Raw genomic sequence first — 23,094 nt, 5'->3', positions numbered from 1 at the left:
AAGAATCCTAACAGTCGTTTCGAAATTATTTTTGCCTATTTTGAATTCGTTGCCGTCATGATAATTATTTTATAATCGAAATGAAAAATTATGTTATATTAAATTAAAACAGTGCAAATAATACAGTATGAAACATAAATAAATCACTTTCATTCGTTCTGCATAAAATAGTTATTTATTTAACGACGCACTCAACACATTTTATTTACGGTTATATGGTTAAGGACCACACAGATATTGAGAGGGGAAACCCGCTGTCGCCACTTCATGGGCTACTCTTTTTCGATTAGCAGCAAGGGATCTTTTAAATGCATCATCCCACAGACAGGATAACACATACTACGACCTTTGCTATACCATTCGTGGTGCACTGGCTGGAGCGAGAAATAGCCCAATGGGCCCACCGTCGGGGATCGATCCCAGACCGTCCGCGCATCGAGCGGGCGCTTTACCACTGGCCTACGTCACGCCACTGGTAAACAAAGTTACGATTTAATTTGTGTGTGTGCGTGCGTGCATGTGTATTTGTGTATGCGTGTGCGAGTGCGTGTGAGTGTGTAAAATTAGTTACAGCTAGCCTAAAAATAAAAATATATGGCTTTGCAATATGATTGATCTAATATCTATAGAAACTCAAGACAGTTTTTCGATGTGACCGCTTGACACGTGCCAGAATCAGGCGCGTGTGCAGGGGAGGATTCTTTTTTTTCTTGGAGGGGAGGGGGCGAGTCAAGACCCCACCTCACCCCCGCTAAAATCCCTGCACACGTGCCTGAGAATTTGAATGATACCTCATTTTTATATGTATAGTTCAGAAACTTAATGCATCCTATTGAATAGTGTCGATGTATGAGAATTCAACAGTTTGTGAACATTACCAGCTGCTTGTCTCCATGTCAGATTTTATTTCATTTTATTTTTTATTATTATTATTATTATTATTATTATTATTATTATTATATTTCTATATTTTTGTGGACTACCAGACGGATTTGTAGGTAATTAAACTCTTGGAAATAAATTTCACTTGATTAGATGATAACAATAAATTTATATATCAAAAACAAAACAACAACAAAATACATCACCAACAACCTCAATTTATATTACAAAACATTGGTTTTAAAATTTTAACATTTACAGCAATACATACAATAGACAAAACTAGCAAACAAAATAGTGTAAAAGGACAATTACCTCGGTGTGTAGTGGTTATGCCATCGGACTGGTAAGTGCTGAGTTCGTATCCTAAATAGGTCTGTGTCTAATGCCCTGTAATTAAATATTAAAATCACCCCATCCTCCACAGCTCGTAATTTAATGTCGTTGAAATAGTTTATAACGAGACTGAACAAAGTCAAACTAGTGTTGAAATAACGTGTTATAAGAACATATGTTCTACTTTTTGTGAGTTGTTATACAGACCGACATTATAATTCGTTAATGTTGAAAACTGGAAATTAAACTGTAATGATCATATGTTTGACATCCAATAGCAGATGATTAATGATCAATGTGCCCCGAAAGTTTCGTTTAACAAACAAACTTTACTGTACTTTATATGTAACATTTTCATTCGTATACCAGTTTTAGTTCTGCAGGGTCTGCTCTGCATTCTTCAGTTAACATGTCATTTTCTTCTAAAATGCATATAAATAATTTAGACATAAATATGGTTTGTCCAATAAAACGGTTGATAAGTAACGGAAAATTATATTTAAATTTGCATGGTGAAAATAAGCCTTCATTGATTTTAAAGTGCTGTTCATTGGATGCTCTATATTTGCTGGTCCGGAACTGTTCGTAACGCTGTTCTTGAACCGGCATGCCGCATAACCAGGATGTTTAACCACTAATGTTAGGGTTTATTATGTTCATTATGTTCTTATATGCCTATAACACGAGTTGGTCTAATTAACGGTGACATGATAGCAGTTATTATAATTATGTTGTTTATTTAATATGGCTGTCTTCCGCCGTAGTCTTTAACCACTGTAATCTATACAAATGAATGAAACGGCCTCGGTGGCGTCGTGGTTAGGCCATCGGTCTACAGGTACTTGGTTCGGATCCCAGTCGAAGCATGTGATTTTTAATCCTTTACTATACTTTACTATACAAATGAAATATTTTACTTCAAAACCGATATTGAGCCCATGTATTCAAAAATATCGGTTGATCGTTACAAATGAAAGATCGTTTGCGTCATAATTATAATAGTATCTAATGCTACATTTAAGTTGAAAATTAAATGATAATCTTCGTATACATGAACCCGTGCAAATTATAAAAGTTAGTCAAATGTTAATTTTCAGCAGTTTACAATGTATTTTAGTTTTGATAACATATCACATAGTAATGTATTGTATCCCATACATGCGGCTAGGATGTATTAAAGACATCTGTTTGTTCTGGGTGAACGGCGGTTGCTCAACAAATACATTTGTCATAAATGCCCAAACACCCCCCACCCACCCACCCCACTGCACCTCACCCCACGCCACACACTTTTCTTTAGCAAATGGCGCCGGTGATCACTACGCATTTTAAAATGGATTACAATTAATTTTGAGGGTAGAATTATGGAAATACATGGTAAAAACGTCTAAGGTTAGCACATTTCCCCCCGAATATCTGTATAACCTTTGTCCGAATTTAAGGTTTCGCTCTAGAACTAGGGGGCCACCCTGCCCCCTGTCTCGTACTACCAACCTTGTAGTTGTAGTGATAGTGGTGGTCATGATGATAGTGATAGTGCTGGTCATGGTGGTAGTTATAGAGCTGACCATGGTGGTAGTGGTAGACATGGTGGTAGTGGTAGTGCTGGTCATGGTAGTAGTGTTAGTTTTAGACATGGTGGTAGTAGTAGTGCTGGTCATGGTGGTAGTGTTAGTGCTGGTCATGGTGGTAGTGTTAGTGGTAGGCATGGTGGTTGTGGTAGTGGTAGACATTGTGGTAGAGGTAGTGCTGCTCTGGGTGGTAGAGGTAGTGCTAGTCATGGTGGTAGTGTTAGTACTGGTCATAGTGGTAGTGTTAGTGGTAAACATGGTGGTTGTGGTAGTGCTGGTCATGGTGATAGTGGTAGTGCTGGTCATGGTAGTAGTGCCAGTTCATGGTGGTAGTGATAGTGCTGATCCTGGTGGTAGAGATAGTGCTGCTCATAGTGGTAGAGGTAGTGCTGGTCATGGTGGTTGTGTTAGTGCTGGTCATGGTGGTAGCGGTAGTGCTGAACATGGCGGTAATGGTAGTGTTGGTCATGGTGGTAGGCTGGTCATGGTGGTAGCGGTAGTGCTGGTCAAGGTGGTAGTGGTAGTGCTGGTCATGGTGATAGTGGTAGTGCTGGTCATGGTAGTAGTGCTGGTCATGGTTCATGGTGGTAGTGATAGTGCTGAGTCCTGGTGGTAGAGATGGTAGTGCTGCTCATAGTGGTAGAGTGGTAGTGCTGGTCATGGTGGTTAGTGTTAGTGCTGGTCATGGTGGTAGCGGTAGTGCTGAACGTGGTAGTGTTAGTGGACATCGTGGGTAGTGGTAGTGGTACATGGTGGTCATGGTGGTAGGCTGGTCATGGTGGTAGCGGTAGTGCTGGTCAAGGTGGTAGTGGTAGTGCTGGTCATGGTGATAGTGCTGGTCATGGTGATAGTGGTAGTGCTGGTCATGGCGGTAGTGGTAGTGCTGGTCATGGTGGTAATGGTAGTGCTGGTTATGGTGGTAGTGTTAGCGGTAGACATGGTGGCAGTGGTAGTGCTGATCATGGTGGTAATGGTAGTGCTGATCATGGTGGTAATGGTAGTGCTGGTCATGGTGGTAGTGGTAGTGCTAGTCATGGTGGTAGTGGTAGTGCTGGTTATGGTGGTAGTGGTAGTGCTGGTCATGGTGGTAGTGCCAGTTCATGGTGGTAGTGATAGAGCTGTCATGGTGGTAGTGTTAGTGCTGGTCATGGTGGTTGTGTTAGTGCTGGTCATGGTGGTAGTGTTAGTGGTAGACGTCGTGGTAGTGTTAGTGGTAGACATCGTGGTAGTGGTAGTGCTGGACATGGTGGTAATGGTAGTGCTGGTCATGGTGGTAGTGGTAGTGCTGGTCATGGTGGTAGTGGTAGACATGGTGATAGTGGTAGTGCTGGTCATGGTGGTAGTGGTAGTGCTGGTCATGGTGGTAGTGCTGGTCATGGTTGCATGGTAGTGCTGGTCATGGTTGCATGGTAGTGCTGGTCATGGTGGTAGTGGTAGTGCTGGACATTGTGGCATGGCAGTGGTAGACATGATCGAAGTGATAGTGCTGGCCATGGTGTTAGTGGTAGACATGGTGGTCGTGGTAGTGCTGGTCATGGTGGTAGTGGTAGTGCTGGTTATGGTGGTAGTGTTAGCGGTAGACATGTGGCAGTGGTAGTGCTGATCATGGTGGTAATAGTAGTGCTGGTCATAGTGGTAGTAGTAGTGCTGATCATGGTGGTAGAGGTAGTGCTGGTCATGGGGGCATGGTAGTGCTGGTCATGGTGGTAGTGGTAGTGCTGGACATGGTGGCATGGCAGTGGTAGACATGATCGTAGTGGTAGTGCTGGCCATGATGTTAGTGGTAGACATGGTGTTCGTGGTAGTGCTGGTCATGGTGGCAGTGATAGTGCTGGTCATGGTGGTAGTAGCAGTGGTAGACATGGTGGTAATGGTAGTGCTGGTCATGGTGGTAGTGGTAGTGCTGGTCATGGTGGTAGTGGTAGACATGGTGATAGTGGTAGTGCTGGTCATGGTGGTAGTGGTAGTGCTGGTCATGGTGGTAGTGGTAGTGCTGGTCATGGTTGCATGGTAGTGCTGGTCATGGTGGTAGTGGTAGTGCTGGACATTGTGGCATGGCAGTGGTAGACATGATCGAAGTGGTAGTGCTGGCCATGGTGTTAATGGTAGACATGGTGGTCGTGGTAGTGCTGGTCATGGTGGTAGTGGTAGTGCTGGTTATGGTGGTAGTGTTAGCGGTAGACATATGGCAGTGGTAGTGCTGATCATGGTGGTAATAGTAGTGCTGGTCATAGTGGTAGTAGTAGTGCTGGTCATGGTGGTAGAGGTAGTGCTGGTCATGGTGGCATGGTAGTGCTGGTCATGGTGGTAGTGGTAGTGCTTGACATGGTGGCATCGCAGTGGTAGACATGATCGTAGTGGTAGTGCTGTCCATGGTGTTAGTGGTAGACATGGTGGTCCTGGTTTTGCTGGTCATGGTGGTAGTGGTAGTGCTGGTTATGGTGGTAGTGGTAGTGCTGGTTATGGTGGTAGTGTTAGCGGTAGACATGGTGGCAGTGGTAGTGCTGATCATAGTGGTAATTGTAGTGCTGGTCATGGTGGTAGTGGTAGTGCTGGTCATGGTGGTAGTGGTAGTGCTGGTCATGGTGGCATGGTAGTGCTGGTCATGGTGGTAGTGGTAGTGCTGGACATGGTGGCATGGCAGTGGTAGACATGATCGTAGTGGTAGTGCTGGCCATGATGTTAGTGGTAGACATGGTGTTCGTGGTAGTGCTGGTCATGGTGGCAGTGATAGTGCTGGTCATGGTGGTAGTAGCAGTGGTAGACATGGTGGTAGTGGCAGTGCTGGTCATGGTGGTAGTATTAGTGGTAGCCATGGCGATAGTGGTAGTGCTGGTCATGGTGGTAGTGCTGGGCATGGTGGTAGTGGCTGTGCTGGTCATGGGTGGTAATGGTAGTTTGGTCATATTGAGAGTGGTAGTGATGGTCATGTTGACGTCGTTGTGGTAGTTTACGTGGTGGCTATGGCTTTAGTGGATCATTGGTTACTGGTCATGGTGGTAGTGGTAGTGCTGGTCATGGTGGTAGTGGTAGACATGGTGGTAGTGGTAGTGCTGGTCATGGTGGTAGTGGTAGTGCTGGTCATGGTGGTAGTGGTAGTGCTGGTCATGGTAGCATGGTAGTGCTGGTCATGGTGGTAGTGGTAGTGCTGGACATTGTGGCATGGCAGTGGTAGACATGATCGAAGTGGTAGTGCTGGCCATGGTGTTAGTGGTAGACATGGTGGTCGTGGTAGTGCTGGTCATGGTGGTAGTGGTAGTGCTGGTTATGGTGGTAGTGTTAGCGGTAGACATGTGGCAGTGGTAGTGCTGATCATGGTGGTAATAGTAGTGCTGGTCATAGTGGTAGTAGTAGTGCTGGTCATGGTGGTAGAGGTAGTGCTGGTCATGGGGGCATGGTAGTGCTGGTCATGGTGGTAGTGGTAGTGCTTGACATGGTGGCATCGCAGTGGTAGACATGATCGTAGTGGTAGTGCTGTCCATGGTATTAGTGGTAGACATGGTGGTCCTGGTTTTGCTGGTCATGGTGGTAGTGGTAGTGCTGGTTATGGTGGTAGTGGTAGTGCTGGTTATGGTGGTAGTGTTAGCGGTAGACATGGTGGCAGTGGTAGTGCTGATCATAGTGGCAATTGTAGTGCTGGTCATGGTGGTAGTGGTAGTGCTGGTCATGGTGGTAGTGGTAGTGCTGGTCATGGTGGCATGGTAGTGCTGGTCATGGTGGTAGTGGTAGTGCTGGACATGGTGGCATGGCAGTGGTAGACATGATCGTAGTGGTAGTGCTGGCCATGATGTTAGTGGTAGACATGGTGTTCGTGGTAGTGCTGGTCATGGTGGCAGTGATAGTGCTGGTCATGGTGGTAGTAGCAGTGGTAGACATGGTGGTAGTGGCAGTGCTGGTCATGGTGGTAGTATTAGTGGTAGCCATGGCGATAGTGGTAGTGCTGGTCATGGTGGTAGTGCTGGGCATTGTGGTAGTGGCTGTGCTGGTCATGGGTGGTAATGGTAGTTTGGTCATATTGAGAGTGGTAGTGATGGTCATGTTGACGTCGTTGTGGTAGTTTACGTGGTGTTTATGGCTTTAGTGGATCATTGGTTACTGGTCATGGTGGCATGGCAGTGGTGGTCATGATGGTACATGGTGGTAGTAGTGATCGAGGTGGAGTAATAGTGACATTAGAATGGTAGTTGTGTTCATGGTTGTTGTGGTGAAATGGTAGTGGTATTTATGGTGGTGGACTAGTAGTGCCGTGGTCGTGGTGGTAGTGGCGGACAGGTAGTGGTGGCCATGGTGATTTAATAGTAGTGGTGGTTATGGTAATAGTAGTAGTGGTGGTCATGTTGGTGATTGTTCAATGATATTAGTAGTCATGGTGTTAGACTCGTTAATGGCATTGTTTTATTTTATATTCAGTAAAGATTCCACATTTTCTACACGGGCCCATGGTTGTCATTACGCAATAATATTACTTACATTCCAAGCTTTGTGTTTATTTATCGTCAATTAAATTCGTACAATATAATCTATTATTAAACTTCCACATCAATAAATCTGTTTTTATCTATTCTTTCAAGAAATACATAATTCTTTTGGGTGCCTAATTAATGTTTCAGTCGGGAAGGACGAAACTATCGAAATGTTCAGTTAGACAGCTCGACCTTTTATGTAAAAGAATGTTTTGTTTGACGACACCACTAGAGCACATTACTTTAGTAACCATCGACTATTAGATGTCAAACATTTGGTAATTCTGACATATTGTTTTAGACAGCAAACCTTCTACAATGTTCCATTGTATTGTATTGCATTGTAGTGTAGTGTAGTGTAGCCTAGTGTAGTGTACTGTATTGTACTATACTGTATTGCATTGTATTGTATTGTATTGTATTGTATATAGTACGTTTTATGCCTAATCAGAATAGTTTTCAGTGTTGAATATTGTGGATGATTAATTTAATTTAATTTTTCCAAGCAAGGAACTAAAAAAACCTAGTAATTTTAAATAATAATAATAAAAACATCAACAACAACAACAATAATAATAAGTCGACGAAAGGGGTGGGGTGCGATTTCTTACTAGTATGGCTTGCTTTACGTCAGTAATTTATTTATTAACTTTTGTTTTCGTACACATTTAACACCATAATAAAAAGAAAAGAATCACATCTGGAATAACCCAAAGCTCCACACACCCCTAATTTTTTTAATTTTATATTTTGTTTTTTTTAAATAATTTTTTAAAATCCGATTCAAAAATATTATTGGCAGTAAACCTTAATGATATTAATTTTGTTTGTAGAATGCAGGAAATTGCATTCCAGGACATTTAGTTTTCAAAATGTTAGGGGCGAGCATACCCCGAAACCCCTACCCCCCCCCCCCCCCCCCCCCATGTATATTTGTTTCCGCCGTGCCTGTTTCTGTTCTAAAATGGTACACCACCTGTTTTCTAGAAACTTTTTTTTCTATATTTTAGGATGCATTCAGTAAAGTTTCACATAATAACAATTAAAATTATATCCATTTATTCGTTATCCTTTTGTATTAGCGTGTATAGGTGCTCTATTATTTATGTTTTTAATCATTAACAGACTTCCATCGAATGTACAATCTGTACTGGGGAAAAAACTCGCTACATTTTTCCATTAGTAGCAAGGGATCTTTTATGTGCACCATCCGACAGACAGGACAGCACATATCACGGCCTTTGATATACCAGTCGTGGTGCACTGGCGGGAACGAAACATAGCTTAATGGTCCCACCAACGGGGATCGATCCCACACCGACCGCGTATCAGGCGAGCGCTTTGCCTCTGGACTATGTCCAGCCCATAGGCGTACGGGCTCCCATTTTTGTAGTGAGGCAGGCTGTGAGCCATTCATTAAGTTCCGCTTTACGTATGCGTATTCTGTCTCGTAGGTGTTTTTCTTTCTTTCTTCTTTCGTTCTTTTGTTTGTTTGCTTTGTTGTTGTTTTTTTGGGGGGTTTTGGGGGTTTTTTTGCGGGGTGGTTGTTTTTTTGTGGGGGTTTTTGTGTTTTTTTTGTAGTCGCGTGCTCGTTGTTACAATTGTCAGAAACAATTACCTCTGTTTGTATCGTAGAATAATCGGGTATTTATGTCGCTGCGTATATATCGCTGTTCAGTAACGTCAAAGTCACGGGTATTTATCCTGGGTTAAATCCGCCCTTTGTCCAAAACACGCGTTCTGATTTACGCAAGCTAAGGTGTCAGGCTATAGCAAAACCTGATCGATTTATTGATAGGTTCACTAGGACGACGGGTATACAAATTCATGGTTTCTTTCAGAAAGAATATTTATGGATATTAAAGTACCCGTATGATTACGGCATACATTAGCAGGAGCAAAATGGCGAGTGTGGTTTTGTACATACTTATCCTGATTTCCTTCATTCTAGGTATGTTAATGTTGTTGTTGTTGTTGTTGTTGTTGTTGTTATTTAATTATTATGATTAAACTGTGCTGTTAAACCGAATGCGATTGGTAAGCCATGTATCCTATGGTAGGCACGTTTCGTGTGTTTCGACTTGTTTCACTTGTTGCTACCAGTACGTCCAATAGTGTAGTAAGTATAGGGGAGGATATAATACAGATATACTTCTTTTTCTAAATAGAAAGATAAAACAAATTAACTGGTAGTAAACAGCCTTATAGATTTTCTATGTGTTATGTTTCATTCAATTACTTATGTAAAAAAAATTTAAAAGTACTATACGTTCGAATGTTGTTAAAAACTAAATGTCTTTTTAAAAATTGTATTTATTTCTTCTTTTCGTTGTTGTTGTTGTTATTGTTATTACTGACGTTAATGGTGTTATTGTCGCTTTATTAAACTCAACCATTTGGGGAGGGGGTTGGGGAGAGGGGTTGGGAGGGGTTTCAGGGCGTGGTAAATTATTGTTGTCTAATCTAGAAGATCATCCAATTATTATTATTATTATTATTATTATTAGTAGTAGTAGTAGTAGTAGTAGTAGTAGTATTATATTAGTTCTAAGTGAATTTTAATCACAATAATATGTAGTCCATATCTGGTTATAGAATAAGAAAAGAAACATCTAACATGGGCTAAATACAAACACACGTAAGAAAAGTGGTAAAAAAAAAATACATGACTCAATATGTTGGACGTTTGCCATAACACATTGTACTGTACACATCCGGGTTCTTTTATAGTGTGTCGTAGTAAATATAATAAATAAATATTAATGCAGGGTTTGACGTCATTCCGTAACAACATTGTATCTCTCCATCCCCCCAAAAAAATAAAAACAAAACAAAAACAAACAAACAAAAACAAAACAAAAACAATAAAAAAGAGAAACAAACAAACAAAACAACAAATAAACAAATACACAAACAAAATCGTTCAATGAAAACAAATATTTTAAGTCTCACTGTATAAAAACAAAATACAAAATCATAAAGATATATATATATATATATATGCACACACACACACACACACATACACACACACACACACACATAAGCTATACTTTTTAAAGTTATGATACAATATATACATTAACACAGGCATGGCGGAAGCAAGTAGACATTTGTTGGGTGGGAGTAATAGGGGCGTAGCGTGATCTGGGGTTCGAATATGAACCAAGTGGACCTTTTTCTATTTTGTTTTTGCACCACCAGAAACTCCATATGTATAAACCTGTATGTTTTAGTTCTGAAAGCGGACCATTTGCTTCCGACCCCCCCCCCCCCCCGAACCCCCTAGCCTACGCCCCTGAGTAAGGAGACGTGGCTCTCCTACTCCGCCGTACCTGGCTAACATAAACAAATTCACATTAATACATAGAATACCTATAGAGAATAAACACATTACCCATTATATACGTCATAGTAAGATTGTAAAAACCGGTGACTCTCTGTCTCTGTCTCTCTCTCTCTCTCTCTCTCTCTCTCTCTCTCTCTCTCTCTCTCTCTCTCTCTCTCTCTCTCTCTCTCTCTCTCTCTCTCTCTCTCTCTCTCTCTCTCTCTCTCTCTCTCTCTTCCGCTTGTTCGCTCCATCAAATGCATGGGTTAGGATATGTTTAATTTTCATAATTTGAAAATTATAACTACAGAAAAAAACAACAACAATAGAATTAATGTATTTGTAACAATATATATATATATATATATATATATATATATATATATATATATATATATATATATATATATATATAATATATTGATCACAAAAGTAATTAACTGTGCACTAATTGTGCATTAATATTTGAGTATGTCCCAGCGAGTCTGGCGATTATTGTTTGTATTTAGTGACCTCACCACAGTTACCTATAATATTATTACCCTAATTTTAAATTCTAACACATCTACAAACTATTGATCATGCAGTTATTTGTATATAATTATTTTGCTTCAGTATTACAATCCATGTTTTGTTACTGAGTGCTGTACGGTACCTGTGCCAGAAATGTGCAGTTATTACAGCCTTTTGTTATTGTCTTATAAAATAAACAGACTTCTGTTTTTTATTATTGTTTTATTTTAAATTGATGACCACATCTGTACTTGAACTTCTACAAGTACTTCTGCTCTTTATTACATCATGCATGTATTTGTTTTTGGTGGGGTTTTTTTTTTTTTTTTTTTTTTGTATTTTGTGCTCTCTTTTTTTTATTGTTATGGGAGTATTTATTTATTTATTTTATTTATTTATTTTATTTATTTTATTTATTTTATTTATTTTATTTACTTATTTATTTTATTTACTTATTTATTTATATTTTGGTTTATTTTATTTTATTATTATTTTTTTTAATTATGTGTGTGCGTTTGCGTGCGTGAGTGCGTTTCTCTTCATTATAATAATATTGTATTTTGTATTGGTCTATAGTTGCTGATGGTTACATCTGCACTAGGAGGTTGTCTATATGTGTGTGTGCGTGCGTGCGTGTGTGTATGTTTATTGATTATGATAATATTGTTGTTTTGTATTGGTCTATAGGAACTGATGATTACACCTGCACTAGGAGGTCGTCTATGTGTGTGTGTGTGTTTCTTTATTATGATAATATTGTTGTTTTTTAATTGGTCTGTGGAAGCTGATGGCTACATCTGCACTAAGAGGTCGTCTATATGTGTGTGCGTGCGAGTGCGTGCGTGTGTGTGTGTGTGTGTGTGTGTGTGTGTGTGTGTGTTTGTGTGTGTGTTTCTTCATTATGATAATATTGTTGTTTTGTATTGGTCTATAGGAGCTGATGGCTACATCTGCACTAAGAGGTCGTCTATATAAGTGTGTGTGTTTCTTCGTTATGATAATACTGTTGTTTTGTATTGGCCTATAGGAGCTGATGGCTACATCTGCACTAAGAGGTCGTCTATATGAGTGTGTGTGTTTCTTCATTATGATAATACTGTTGTTTTGTATTGGTCTACAGGAGCTGATGGCTACATCTGCACTAGGAGGTCGTATGGATACTACTACTACTCGTACACGTCCTACATCACGTGCAGCACGGGATGCTGCGGTTCATATTACAATAGATACTGCTGCATGGGGTACGTATTCATGACCTAGTCTGTGTTAAAATCAAGAACAGATTATTTTATGTGACGTAGATTGGAGCAAAGTAAAACCGTAAGAACAGTTTTGTAGATAATCTACTATAAATGATTAGATAACAAGTATATACCCGAGACTGCAGCTTTAAATAGCCAATGTTAGCTAATGTTACTACCGCAGAATCTAGCCCGAGTACTCTGGCGGTAAGAGAACAAGAAGGACAACTCGAAATACTTATACACTTACGAGTGCATGTAGAAATCGTTTGCGTAGTTTTGAAAGGAATAGCCTGTGTGGCAGCAGCGGGTTCCTCTCTCTTTCTCTCTCTGGCCACACCCTTCTTCCCCTAAGTGTCGAAATAACCATTTTACGCATCAAATTATCGTCGTGTATCAAGTGTGCTGAGGTGTCGTTAAACAAACTACCGATCGAATAATTAAAGCAAGACTGTAATTGCAGATGCAAATGTAAAAGCATCAGCAATTGCGACCAGTGCATTTGTTTTCTAAGGGAGTGGAATTTCACTCAGTCGGTTGAGCGCTCATCTGAGGTGTTTGCGTCGCAGGATCGAACCACATCGTTAAATCTATCCAGCCGACTGGGTTTATTCTCTTTCCAACCAGTGCACCACAACTGGTCAACCACCATGATATATTATTTCCTGTCTGTGGGAAAGTGCATATAAAAGATCCCTTGCTGCTAATGGAAAATGTAGCGGGTTTCCTCTGATGACTACAAGTCAGAATTAACAAATGTTTGACATCCAATAGCCGATGATGTGCTCTAGTGGTGTCGTTAAACAAAACAAAGTTTAACTTTGTTTTCTAAAATCAACTTCTAACATCGCACATAATTCAGTAATGCTTGGCCTATGTAATATAATGATCTAGTTAACATTAGGTTTAGAATCATATCGCCTTTCGCCTTTTTAATAACACAAACTAATGTTACGCCCATGCTACGACTAGTTTTGGGTAGAACTAAAATTTTATCGTAAATCTGGAAATTTACGCCTGTGCTAGGAGAGGAGTAAAATTACGAGTGGTTTGGGCTACACGCTTAACATTTTAGTATTGCTTTCCGACTACCGTAAGTTTAGTTGGCCCTTCCGACTGCTTCCAGTTACAAGCCCCAGTGCTCCAAGACTGGCACATTAAAGGCCGTATTATTTGCTGGCCTGTCTGTAGAAAGATATCTTAAAGTTTTGCTGCTAATGAAAAAAAAACCATGTTGTGGTTTCCCCAGATGACCTCGTGTCAGAATTATCAAATGTTTGGCATTGAACAGCCGATGATTAATTACTAGTGATGTCGTTAAACAACAACAAAACTCTCATCTGAGCATTACGTATTATAATTATCAAATGGTTTGGCATCAAACAGCGTAGGATTAATTAATCAATAAGTTCCGGGCCTCGTTTTACGAAGCGATTTTAGCGTTAAGATGACCGTAAGTGCAAAAGGTGGCTATGCACTTAAGATGATCTTAGCGTTAAGATCGCTTCGTAAAACGGAGCCCTGGTCGTTAAACACATATCTAACTTTCAGTTTCACTTTCACTTTTACAGAGGTGGTTTGATATCTGGGATAGTGTTTGCTTGTCTCGCCGGGCTGGCTATCCTCGTCGTCGTCATCTGTATGTGTTTGAAGAAGAAGGGCTACAGTGGCCGTGTTGTCGGCCCAACAACCATGAGGACGACACAGCAGCATCCAGGCAACGTGACGGTCGTGTATTCAGGTTGTTACTTTCTCGAAGCCTCTAATATATCTTGAAGCTAGTATCAGACTGTCAGCTGTCACGACGAAGTTGGTCAACTCGAGGGTTGCTTTGTAATTTCACCAACTCCCGACTTAGACGGGTGCGCTCAGATTAACAACGAATGGGTTATACGACGAGACAGTCGTAGAAGTCGTGACAGCAGAAAGTTGGCCAACTTTGTTCTAGCAGTTGGTAGTCTGACAAAACAGTTTAGTAATTTTATCATTACTGAAAAGTACTTCAAAATTAAGCTATGTTCAATTATTTAGTTATGCATGTCACTTTGCATTGAAAATCTCCTATTACTTACCTTGACAAATGTTGCATCAGTTAAATCCAGTGTCGGATTGCACTTTCAAAGTCACGAGTTTTCTTTTATTTAAAGGGACATATCCTAGTTTTTAAACACTAAGGCATATTTTTTACTATTAGAGCCATTTTTGACAACTGAAATCATACTTTACTTAGATTTTATTGTTTATATAATCCATTTCCGTACATTCGAAGTGCTTCTGGTCATCTTGGTGTTTTTAATATCACAAAATGCATTTTTCATATTTTTAAAAAAACGCACGTTATGGAGTCGAGTTTTATTTTATTTTTAGAGGGTATTTCACCATTTCAAAGTCACAGACTCACGTTTCACTCAATTGTAACTTTATCCAAATATGTTACAGGTTTGTAGTTTAACCAAACTTAGTGTGCACTTTCATGGGCTGAAACTAGGGTCTGTCCCTTTAAGCATATTTATCTTTTTCTTTTTTAAATTTTATGTAAGTAAATTTATCAAATTCCAAAACCTTTTTCTCTTAATGTAATCTATGGCTTACTTCATCGCCCTTCGTCAGTAGTGGATGTTTTGCTTAGTCGTTGGCGTGTGGTCAAGCATGCATTCTTTCATCCAAATAGATCTATAAATACTTAACTAAAACATAGTGCTCTTATTGATTTCTATGGCGGTTTGTTTGTATCTGTTTATGGAACACATGAATAAATGAATGAGTAGATGGAATGATGAATTAATGAATGAATGAATGAATGAGTGGATGGATGGATGAATGGATGAATGAATGAATGAATGAATGAATGAATGAATGAATGAATGAATGTTTAACGACACCCCAGCACGAAAAACATATCGGCTATTGGGTGTCACACTATGGTAAAAGCAAAACATTAAATGTTGAATGAATGAATGAATGAATGAATGAATGAATGTTTAACGACACCCCAGCACGAAAAGCACATTGGCTATTGGGTGTCATACTATGGTAAAAGCAAAACATTAAATGTTGAATGAATGAATGAATGAATGTTTAACGACACCCCAGCACGAAAAATACATCGGCTATTGGGTGTCAAACTATGGTAATGCAACCAAATTAAGTGATGATCAACATCAATATAAAAATTCAAGATTTAAACAAAAACACAGTGTAAAGAACTGTGTAAAAATACAAATATCACAAATAGATACTGACTTTTACTCAAAACTTCAATTTTGTTCTGTATTGGCCATTCTCAAAGAGAATGTTAGACCCCTGCACCACGGTGAGGTTACAGCATGCGCAGGGGAGAATGAATGAATGCACGAACAATATATATCGTCTAATGGGCGTTAAACAAAGGAGAGTATGTTGCTGCTTATAGACGTAACATTATTAATGTATTTGTTATTGTGCGAGGGGCGAGGCGTAGCCCAGTGGTAAAGATCTCGCTTGATGCGCGATCAGTTTGGAATCGATCCCCGTCGGTGGGCCTGTTGGACTATTTCTCGTTGCAGCTACGACTGGTCTATCAAAAGCCATGGTATATGCTACCCTGTCTGTGCGATAGCGCATATTAAATATCCATTGCTACAAAGGGGAAAATGTAGCGGGTTTCCTCTCTAAGACTATATATCAAACTTACCACACGCTTGACATCCAATAGCCTATGATTGATAAGTCAGTGTGCTCTAGTGGTGTCGTTAAACAAAATAAACGTTTTGTCATTGTGCGAGACACTGATAGACTACTCGCCTATTGTGCGATAGATAACAGGGATAGATCGCACTCAATGGACTCGGTTCTGTTCTTGTCCCAAACTCCTTAGTAATTCCCTACGACAAATACATCAATTTCAGTGGTATGTACTGTTATGTCTATAGAAATTAGCTAAAGATATCTTGCTTATTTATTTCTGTAGGAGTAGCGTATGTGCGGCAGCAGGTTCTGAATGTATTGGTCTTTGTCTTTCTGTCGCTCCCTGCACCCCCCCCCCCCCGTTCTCTCCCCTCTCCCTCCTTCTCTCTCTCTCTCTCTCTCTCTCTCTCTCTCTCTCTCTCTCTCTCTCTCTCTCTCTCTCTCTCTCTCTCTCTCTCTCTCTCTCTCTCTCTCTCTCTCTCTCTCTCTCTCTCTCTCTCTCACTTTCTATTTGTGCTTGTCTCTCTGTCTATTTTCGTCTGTGTGTCGTTCTCTTTGTGTCGGTCAGTCGTATCACCTTTATATGCAGTCAATATATATGCCGGCTGCGGTTTTCGTGTCTATGTATGCCAAGTGTTGAAGTAATCATAACATATGTTACATTACAGTCATAGTGCAATGAGTACCCTCATTCTGGTAAAAGGTAATGAACATATTATATCCAAAGCTAAAAGAGTGAGGGCTCCAACAAAATGAGGAATGTATTTTTCTCCCCACTAACCCCTCCCCATCTTTCTACATGACCTGGATCTGCCAGTGTCAGATACTATGCGATTCAGTTCAATGGGTTCGCACCCCGTCATGATATACATCGTGTGTGTGTGTGTGTGTGTGTGTGTGTGTGTGTGTGTGTTGTTGTTGTTGTTGTTGTTGTTGTTGGGTTTTTTTTTAGTTTAAAAGTGAACTGCAGTTTGTAATAACATTTTGTAATAGAGTATTGTATTGTAATACAGTTTTTTCTTTCAGGTGGTCAGACTGGACAGTATCCAATGCAACCGGGTTACCAGCAGCCGCGGATGCCCCCACCTTATAAATCAAACGATCCGCCGCCCCCATACGGCTACATTAACCCGGCGTACCCACCAGGCACATTGATGAACACTCAGGTTTATAACACGTCCATGATGTCACCGGGGGTGCACCCTGCTCCAGCACCTCCAATGCCTAATCCTAACGACCCTGCATACCCACCCCCTGGTACCGCTTATCCACCTGGTACAGCTCCACCCCCTGGTACCGCTTATCCACCTGGTACAGCTCCGCCCCCTGGTACCGCTTATCCACCTGGTACAGCTCCGCCACCTGGTACTGCCCCTCCACCCGGTACAGCCCCACCCCCTAATTCCGCCCAAATCCCAAGTACAGCCCCGCCCCCTTTTAGTTCAGTGGTGCCCGGCACAACGGATCCGCCCCAAGCCGCCAGCTCTGTATCATCAAGATTGACAACACCGGCTACGGCGCCACACCCACAACCGCCGCCATCAACCAATGAAAACCGATCTTGAGCATGTTTTGGTGACCATATCAACCACCTGGACTATATACAATATATATATATATATATATATATATATATATATATATATATATATATATATATATATATATATATATATATATATGCATGTCATTGGTTTATGTCTATACTTGATTAAAACTGAACGTGGACGTTTATGATTTAGCTACGTGCAGGTTATAAACACGTATATGTAACAGTAGACATTAAGTTTTTAAAGTGTATATTTTCTACATCAGGGAGATCAAACAGTTACCTAATGGAAATATTTTTCAGGAATGTTTTTTATATTTTCATTTTTAAATAATCATAATATTGTTTCTTCTTTAGAATATAGGTGTCTGTATATTATGTGTTTCTTGTTGTCCTATTGATGGTATGTATCCCAAACTGGATTTGGTCTCCCAACAATTTCGTACGTACGAAAAATATATATAGTATTGCGAAACGAAGTAGAGTTTCAGCTAGTACAATACTGGGACGATCAGAAACATATTTAAATATAGAGCCACTGATATTTTATGCAGGAAAATGTATTTATTTCCAATTTGTTGTCCTTAAAACGTCTCTGGTAGTCCGCAACATCTTAACAATGGCAACAAACTCAGGACTGTCCCTTTAAATGCATAGTGTCACAGACCACTGACCTATTAAATGGCCTAACAAAGCATTACCTGGGGGAAAATTTGATTTGTCCCTAAAAGTACTTTATTCAACCATATATTTTACCACCATATTCCACTTATTAATGATATTTCATAAAAATAATTGAATTTTGGCAATGGTCCATAATTCAAAACATAATATTACAAAGAGGGTTGACATGGATTTCATTTCATTGTGGTTCAGTTAGCGTGATGTGATAGCTAGTTTTGGTTTCCAAACATTAATGTAATATCATTTATTATCCATTTTTAGATAAATAAGGTTCTTAAATCTGTGACAGTATGCCTTTAAGAGAGTTTAAGAAATCTTTGTGAATAAGGTAACTGGTTGATAATGCAAGGGCTGGTCTAGAACCGATCAAGGATGGAAGGGGGGGGTGGGGGTTGGGTGGGTAAGTAAGTTTTATTTTATGCCTGGTGTGTCTGCTGTAATATTTTCTCTGTACATACTTTATTTCTTAAAAGTCTTATTTTGTACATGGTGGGTATATACAGTCTCAAGTATTTTATAACTGAACATTTACCAACTTGGTGCAGATCATGTGAATAACTTACAGTGTTTATAGTCCGTCCCATCCTCCTACAAAAATACTTTTTTGCAACTAATTTCAGTTTGGTTTGACGTAAGAAGAAAAGTACCACCCCCCCCCCCCCCCCCCCCAAAAAAAAAAAAAAAAAAAAAAAAACCCAACCCCACCAAACAAACAAAAAACCCGAAACAAACAAAAATAATATATCCTACATCAAAAGGGTAGAATGTTATTAAATGATGAACTGTAATGACACCCCCGTCCCCCCAACAAACAAAAAATAAAAATAAAAATCATTGATATAATTAGTATGTATATAGTTTTTTTTCTGTGATAAATGAAAACGTATAACCTCTGTACATAGCATATTGGACGATCCTGTGTTAGGATAAAAACATATTTAAAATTCATTATGGTGATCAGGTGCGGTAACAATTACGTAACGCAAAATCAGGCGACTGTTTCCTCAAATAATGGTGTGGTTTTTTTTGTGTTTTTTTGGGGTTTTTTTTTTTTGGGGGGGGGGGGGATTTAACTTATATTTTGAATCCTACCGTAGCATATGGCATGACCCTCCCAACATAAACTATCTCTTGCTGCTAATGGGAAAACGATATACACAGTTTCTTCTGAAGACGAATTCATGTACAGTGTCATGTATACATACCCCCCCCCCCCCAACTCGAGTGTTACGTAACTGTGAAACAGTCCCTTATCAGTAATGGTTTTGTAGATAGTATACTTTCCCACTATCCCATCCCTTCTTTAATTATAGATACACACACGTGGTCTTAATACCCGGCCTTTATTTATGCATGCAGACACGTGCCTTCAATAATACCGGTATCTATAAAAAAAATTCGGCTATGTATATACATGTACTGACTACTGTGTACGACGACTATTTTGATTTTGTTTTAAATTCTCGTTCTCTATTATTATTATTATTATTATTATTATTATTATTATTATTATTATTATTATTATTATTATTATTATTATTATTATTTACAATATAGTGAAAAGCAGAGTTGAGAATACGCTTGCATAATAAGAATATTGTTTTAATTTAAAAAAATAAAATGGTTACATTAAGCCAGAATGCGCACTGTGTTTAAGGCATATGCTTATTATTTGCACAATTATGATTATAAATCTTGAGTAAAACAATTATTTATTAAATTATTATGGAAATATATACAAAACTATACACAAACATGTAATGGATATATAATTTATTAGTGTATTGTGCGTATTGCCATTATAACATTCGTACGTTATTGAGAGTTGTTTACAAAATTTTGAAATTAAATCGCTGCATTTGACGTTTGCCGTAATAAATCCTCTTTTTTAAAACTGTACGTGCGAATCTTTCTGAAAATGAATTAGCCTATATCTAGATATATTTCTAAATATTTACTTTACAGCCTTTATAACATTCCTCTACTAAAACACTATATTGGTTTTGTGGGGGTTTTTTGGGAAGTTGTAACTGTCGAATTTTGTATTTGTTTATTGGATGGTTAGTTGTTTTATCCCTAGTTTGATACTAAATTGATTTAATCTAATTATGTGCAAACTGTTTCGCTGATTCTGTCTTGGCTTTAATCTGATATATTATAATTTATATAGTGTGTGTTATTTTTACAATACATTTACAAAAATATTGTTAATACTGGTCTTGTTGTTGATCTATTTCAATATAATATATAACACCGTGATTTCAAAATTGTTACCACATTTGGGTCTGAAACGAAACGAAGTAAATATCTGAACATTTCTTGATATAGTGGAGAATAATGCATACATTGTGAAGAGGGCAGAGCATTAGTAATTTTCTATGCATATGAGTAACAGCACGGCCGTAGCTGGGGGGGGGGGGGGGGGGGGGGGGGGCAAGGGGGACAGTCCCCCCCCCGAAAATCCGGAAAGCATTATAGAAACTGAAAGAAAATTCTCTTCTTGACTGTTTAAGGAGTTTTAGACTATTAACTACTCAGTTGCCCCCCCCCCCCCCCAACAAAAAATCCTAGCTACGGCCCTGAACAGTGTTTGCACAAGATAGGCAAAGTTCACAGTAGCTGCGCCAGTGTCGCACCATCACTGGCGTTGCCAGGATTTAGATTGGAGGTGGGGCAACCCACTATTGGGGGGGGGGGGGGGCAACCCACACTATGTATGTATATATGATTTTACAAAATTTAATACAGTAAAAAAAGAAGGTCTGATTGGGGGAGACATGGCTCCCGTGCGCCCAACACCCCCCGCCCCTCGCTACGCCACTGGCCACCATCAGTTACTTCATGCAGTGCAATGCAATTTATTTCTCGTAAAAATAAAATAATATTGAAAGGGTCATGTGACGATTAGCTTTATGGAGTGCTCTCCCTTGACAACTCATGTACATTGCCACAAAAAAAAAAAAAAAAAAAATGAATACAGGTCGACGAGGAAATTTTTTCAGTCAGCCACCCTCGTACTAGAGCACCGTATCATGTTGCCGTTATACAAGTGTCATCATAACACTTACACAGTTGGAATTAGTACTAAATATAACAAGTACATGTAACTTCAATTGGATATTTAAATGCTATAGAGGTCAACCTACTTGCAATCATCATCAAAGAGAGATTTAAAAAGGCATATCAGAATTGTGTAGTTTTGTAAACAGAAATTACGAAAAACTATTTCGATTCCTTCTGGGAAACACCAAACATGTTATTTGGACAAATAAACATTTTCTTACTGAAGTTAAGTGCTAATATAATGACGACACTTCCCCTTATTGTAAAGCAATTATATATACATTAGATGTAACCCATGATTAGCACGGGTAAGTTTGCATGTGGTGTGGTGACCTTAAACTGGGCTACCGCCAGCGCCAGCGCCCGCCCCCACCCCAACCCCCTCCAATTATTATTTTTTTTAAATAAAATAAATAAATAAATAATAAAATACGACCATGACGCGTGTTCACAGGCCCTTAGCCAGGATTTTGAGAGGGGGGCGGTCGTTTAGGCTTATGGTGAGGCACGTGGTACCACACGAGGGCGCGAAGCGTCCGAGTTGTTGGGGGGGGGGGGGCAGGGGCATATTGAAAAAAGTCACCGGTATGGGGGGGGGGAGGGGATCGGAACCCCTCCATGTTCTAGCAAAAGAAAAAGAAAAAAAAAACTCGATATAATTTCCGGTGGAACATGACTCGACCACTCCATAAACTTCGGTCGCCGCAGTCTAGACCCCCTCCCCCACCCCTCACACGCGCATGCGACCGCCGTGTATACAGGCCCGTATTGAGGGGTGGGGGGTCGGGGGGTTCGTTCGAACCCTCCCGCATCCCCTTGACAAAGCACCAGTGTACATGATTAAGAATTTCGAACTAATCTGGCCAAAAAAAACACAAAAAAACAACAAAAAAAACCTACATGATTGCAGCAAACATGTTTAATTTTAATTTCTGCCATATTGATGACCTCGTAGCATTCGATAATCACATGACAATGACAACAGTTTATTTTCTATTGATTTATCAACCAAAGTTAGAAATAAAAGGTAAAGTAATCCTGTTAGGTCAGGTCAGGCCATAGGTTTTAACGTGCACATTCAGAACAAGCTGTTGTAGCACTCGGCTGTTACGGACTCAGGTGACGACATTCGTCGGCTCCTCCGTCCAGGACAGGAAAAGGTCTGAATTGGGTGGCAGAGGGGATCGCCTGCGCTGGTATGTGTATTGGAGCACAAGCAGCCCGACCAGGGTCAGTAGCGGACGAGGGTTGGTTTTGGTGCTTTTGAATTTACAAATGTCCCGTAGGATTAAGCCCAATTAGAAAATGTTGCGTACTTTTTTGTAGGTAATTTCAAAGTATTTAAAAATGCTTTATGGCCAACATGTAAATGCCATTTTGATCATATGACGTATCAGTGACAACAATGAAATGGGATGCAATATCCTTTGTTGAAAACGTTTGAGGACTACACCTGTACTCTTAACAGGGGCTGCACGTGTTGGCGGTGATTGGTAATAATACAATCTTTATGAACGTAATGTGTTTCGTTTTTCCTAAAGATGTGCATTATTAAAGGAATTGATCATAGTTCTGAGGTACACGTACCTTTTTCTGTTACTAAGGTTACAATACGTACTTGCAGAAAATATTTAACATGTAACTCGAGTCAATACCCCGAGTCAATACCATTAACTCCTGTTCTGTTCTCAAATTTAGTTATGTTGGATTATTTTATTTTTTTAAATAACATTAATAACAAAAATGCAATCTACGAAATAGTCGAAAATCTTATTTTTTAAATATAAATTGTTAAGTT

At 39.6% G+C, this 23,094-nt stretch overlaps 1 protein-coding gene across 1 annotated transcript; it reads left to right on the top strand.

Annotated features, from left to right (window-relative positions):
• The first annotated feature begins 8,521 nt into the window (after positions 1 to 8,521).
• On the top strand, positions 8,522 to 18,282 carry LOC121367906 (basic proline-rich protein-like). The gene is made up of 4 exons (XM_041492355.1): positions 8,522 to 9,203; positions 12,214 to 12,334; positions 13,906 to 14,075; positions 17,027 to 18,282. Exons 1-4 carry the CDS (start codon positions 9,125 to 9,127, stop codon positions 17,563 to 17,565), a joined length of 909 nt encoding a protein of 302 aa, XP_041348289.1. The 5' UTR covers positions 8,522 to 9,124; the 3' UTR covers positions 17,566 to 18,282.
• The last annotated feature ends 4,812 nt before the right edge of the window (positions 18,283 to 23,094 follow it).

The sequence above is a fragment of the Gigantopelta aegis genome, chromosome 3 (genome assembly GCF_016097555.1).
Source record: "Gigantopelta aegis isolate Gae_Host chromosome 3, Gae_host_genome, whole genome shotgun sequence".
Lineage (NCBI taxonomy): Eukaryota > Metazoa > Mollusca > Gastropoda > Neomphalida > Peltospiridae > Gigantopelta > Gigantopelta aegis.
This window is presented reverse-complemented; position numbering and strand designations above follow the sequence as displayed.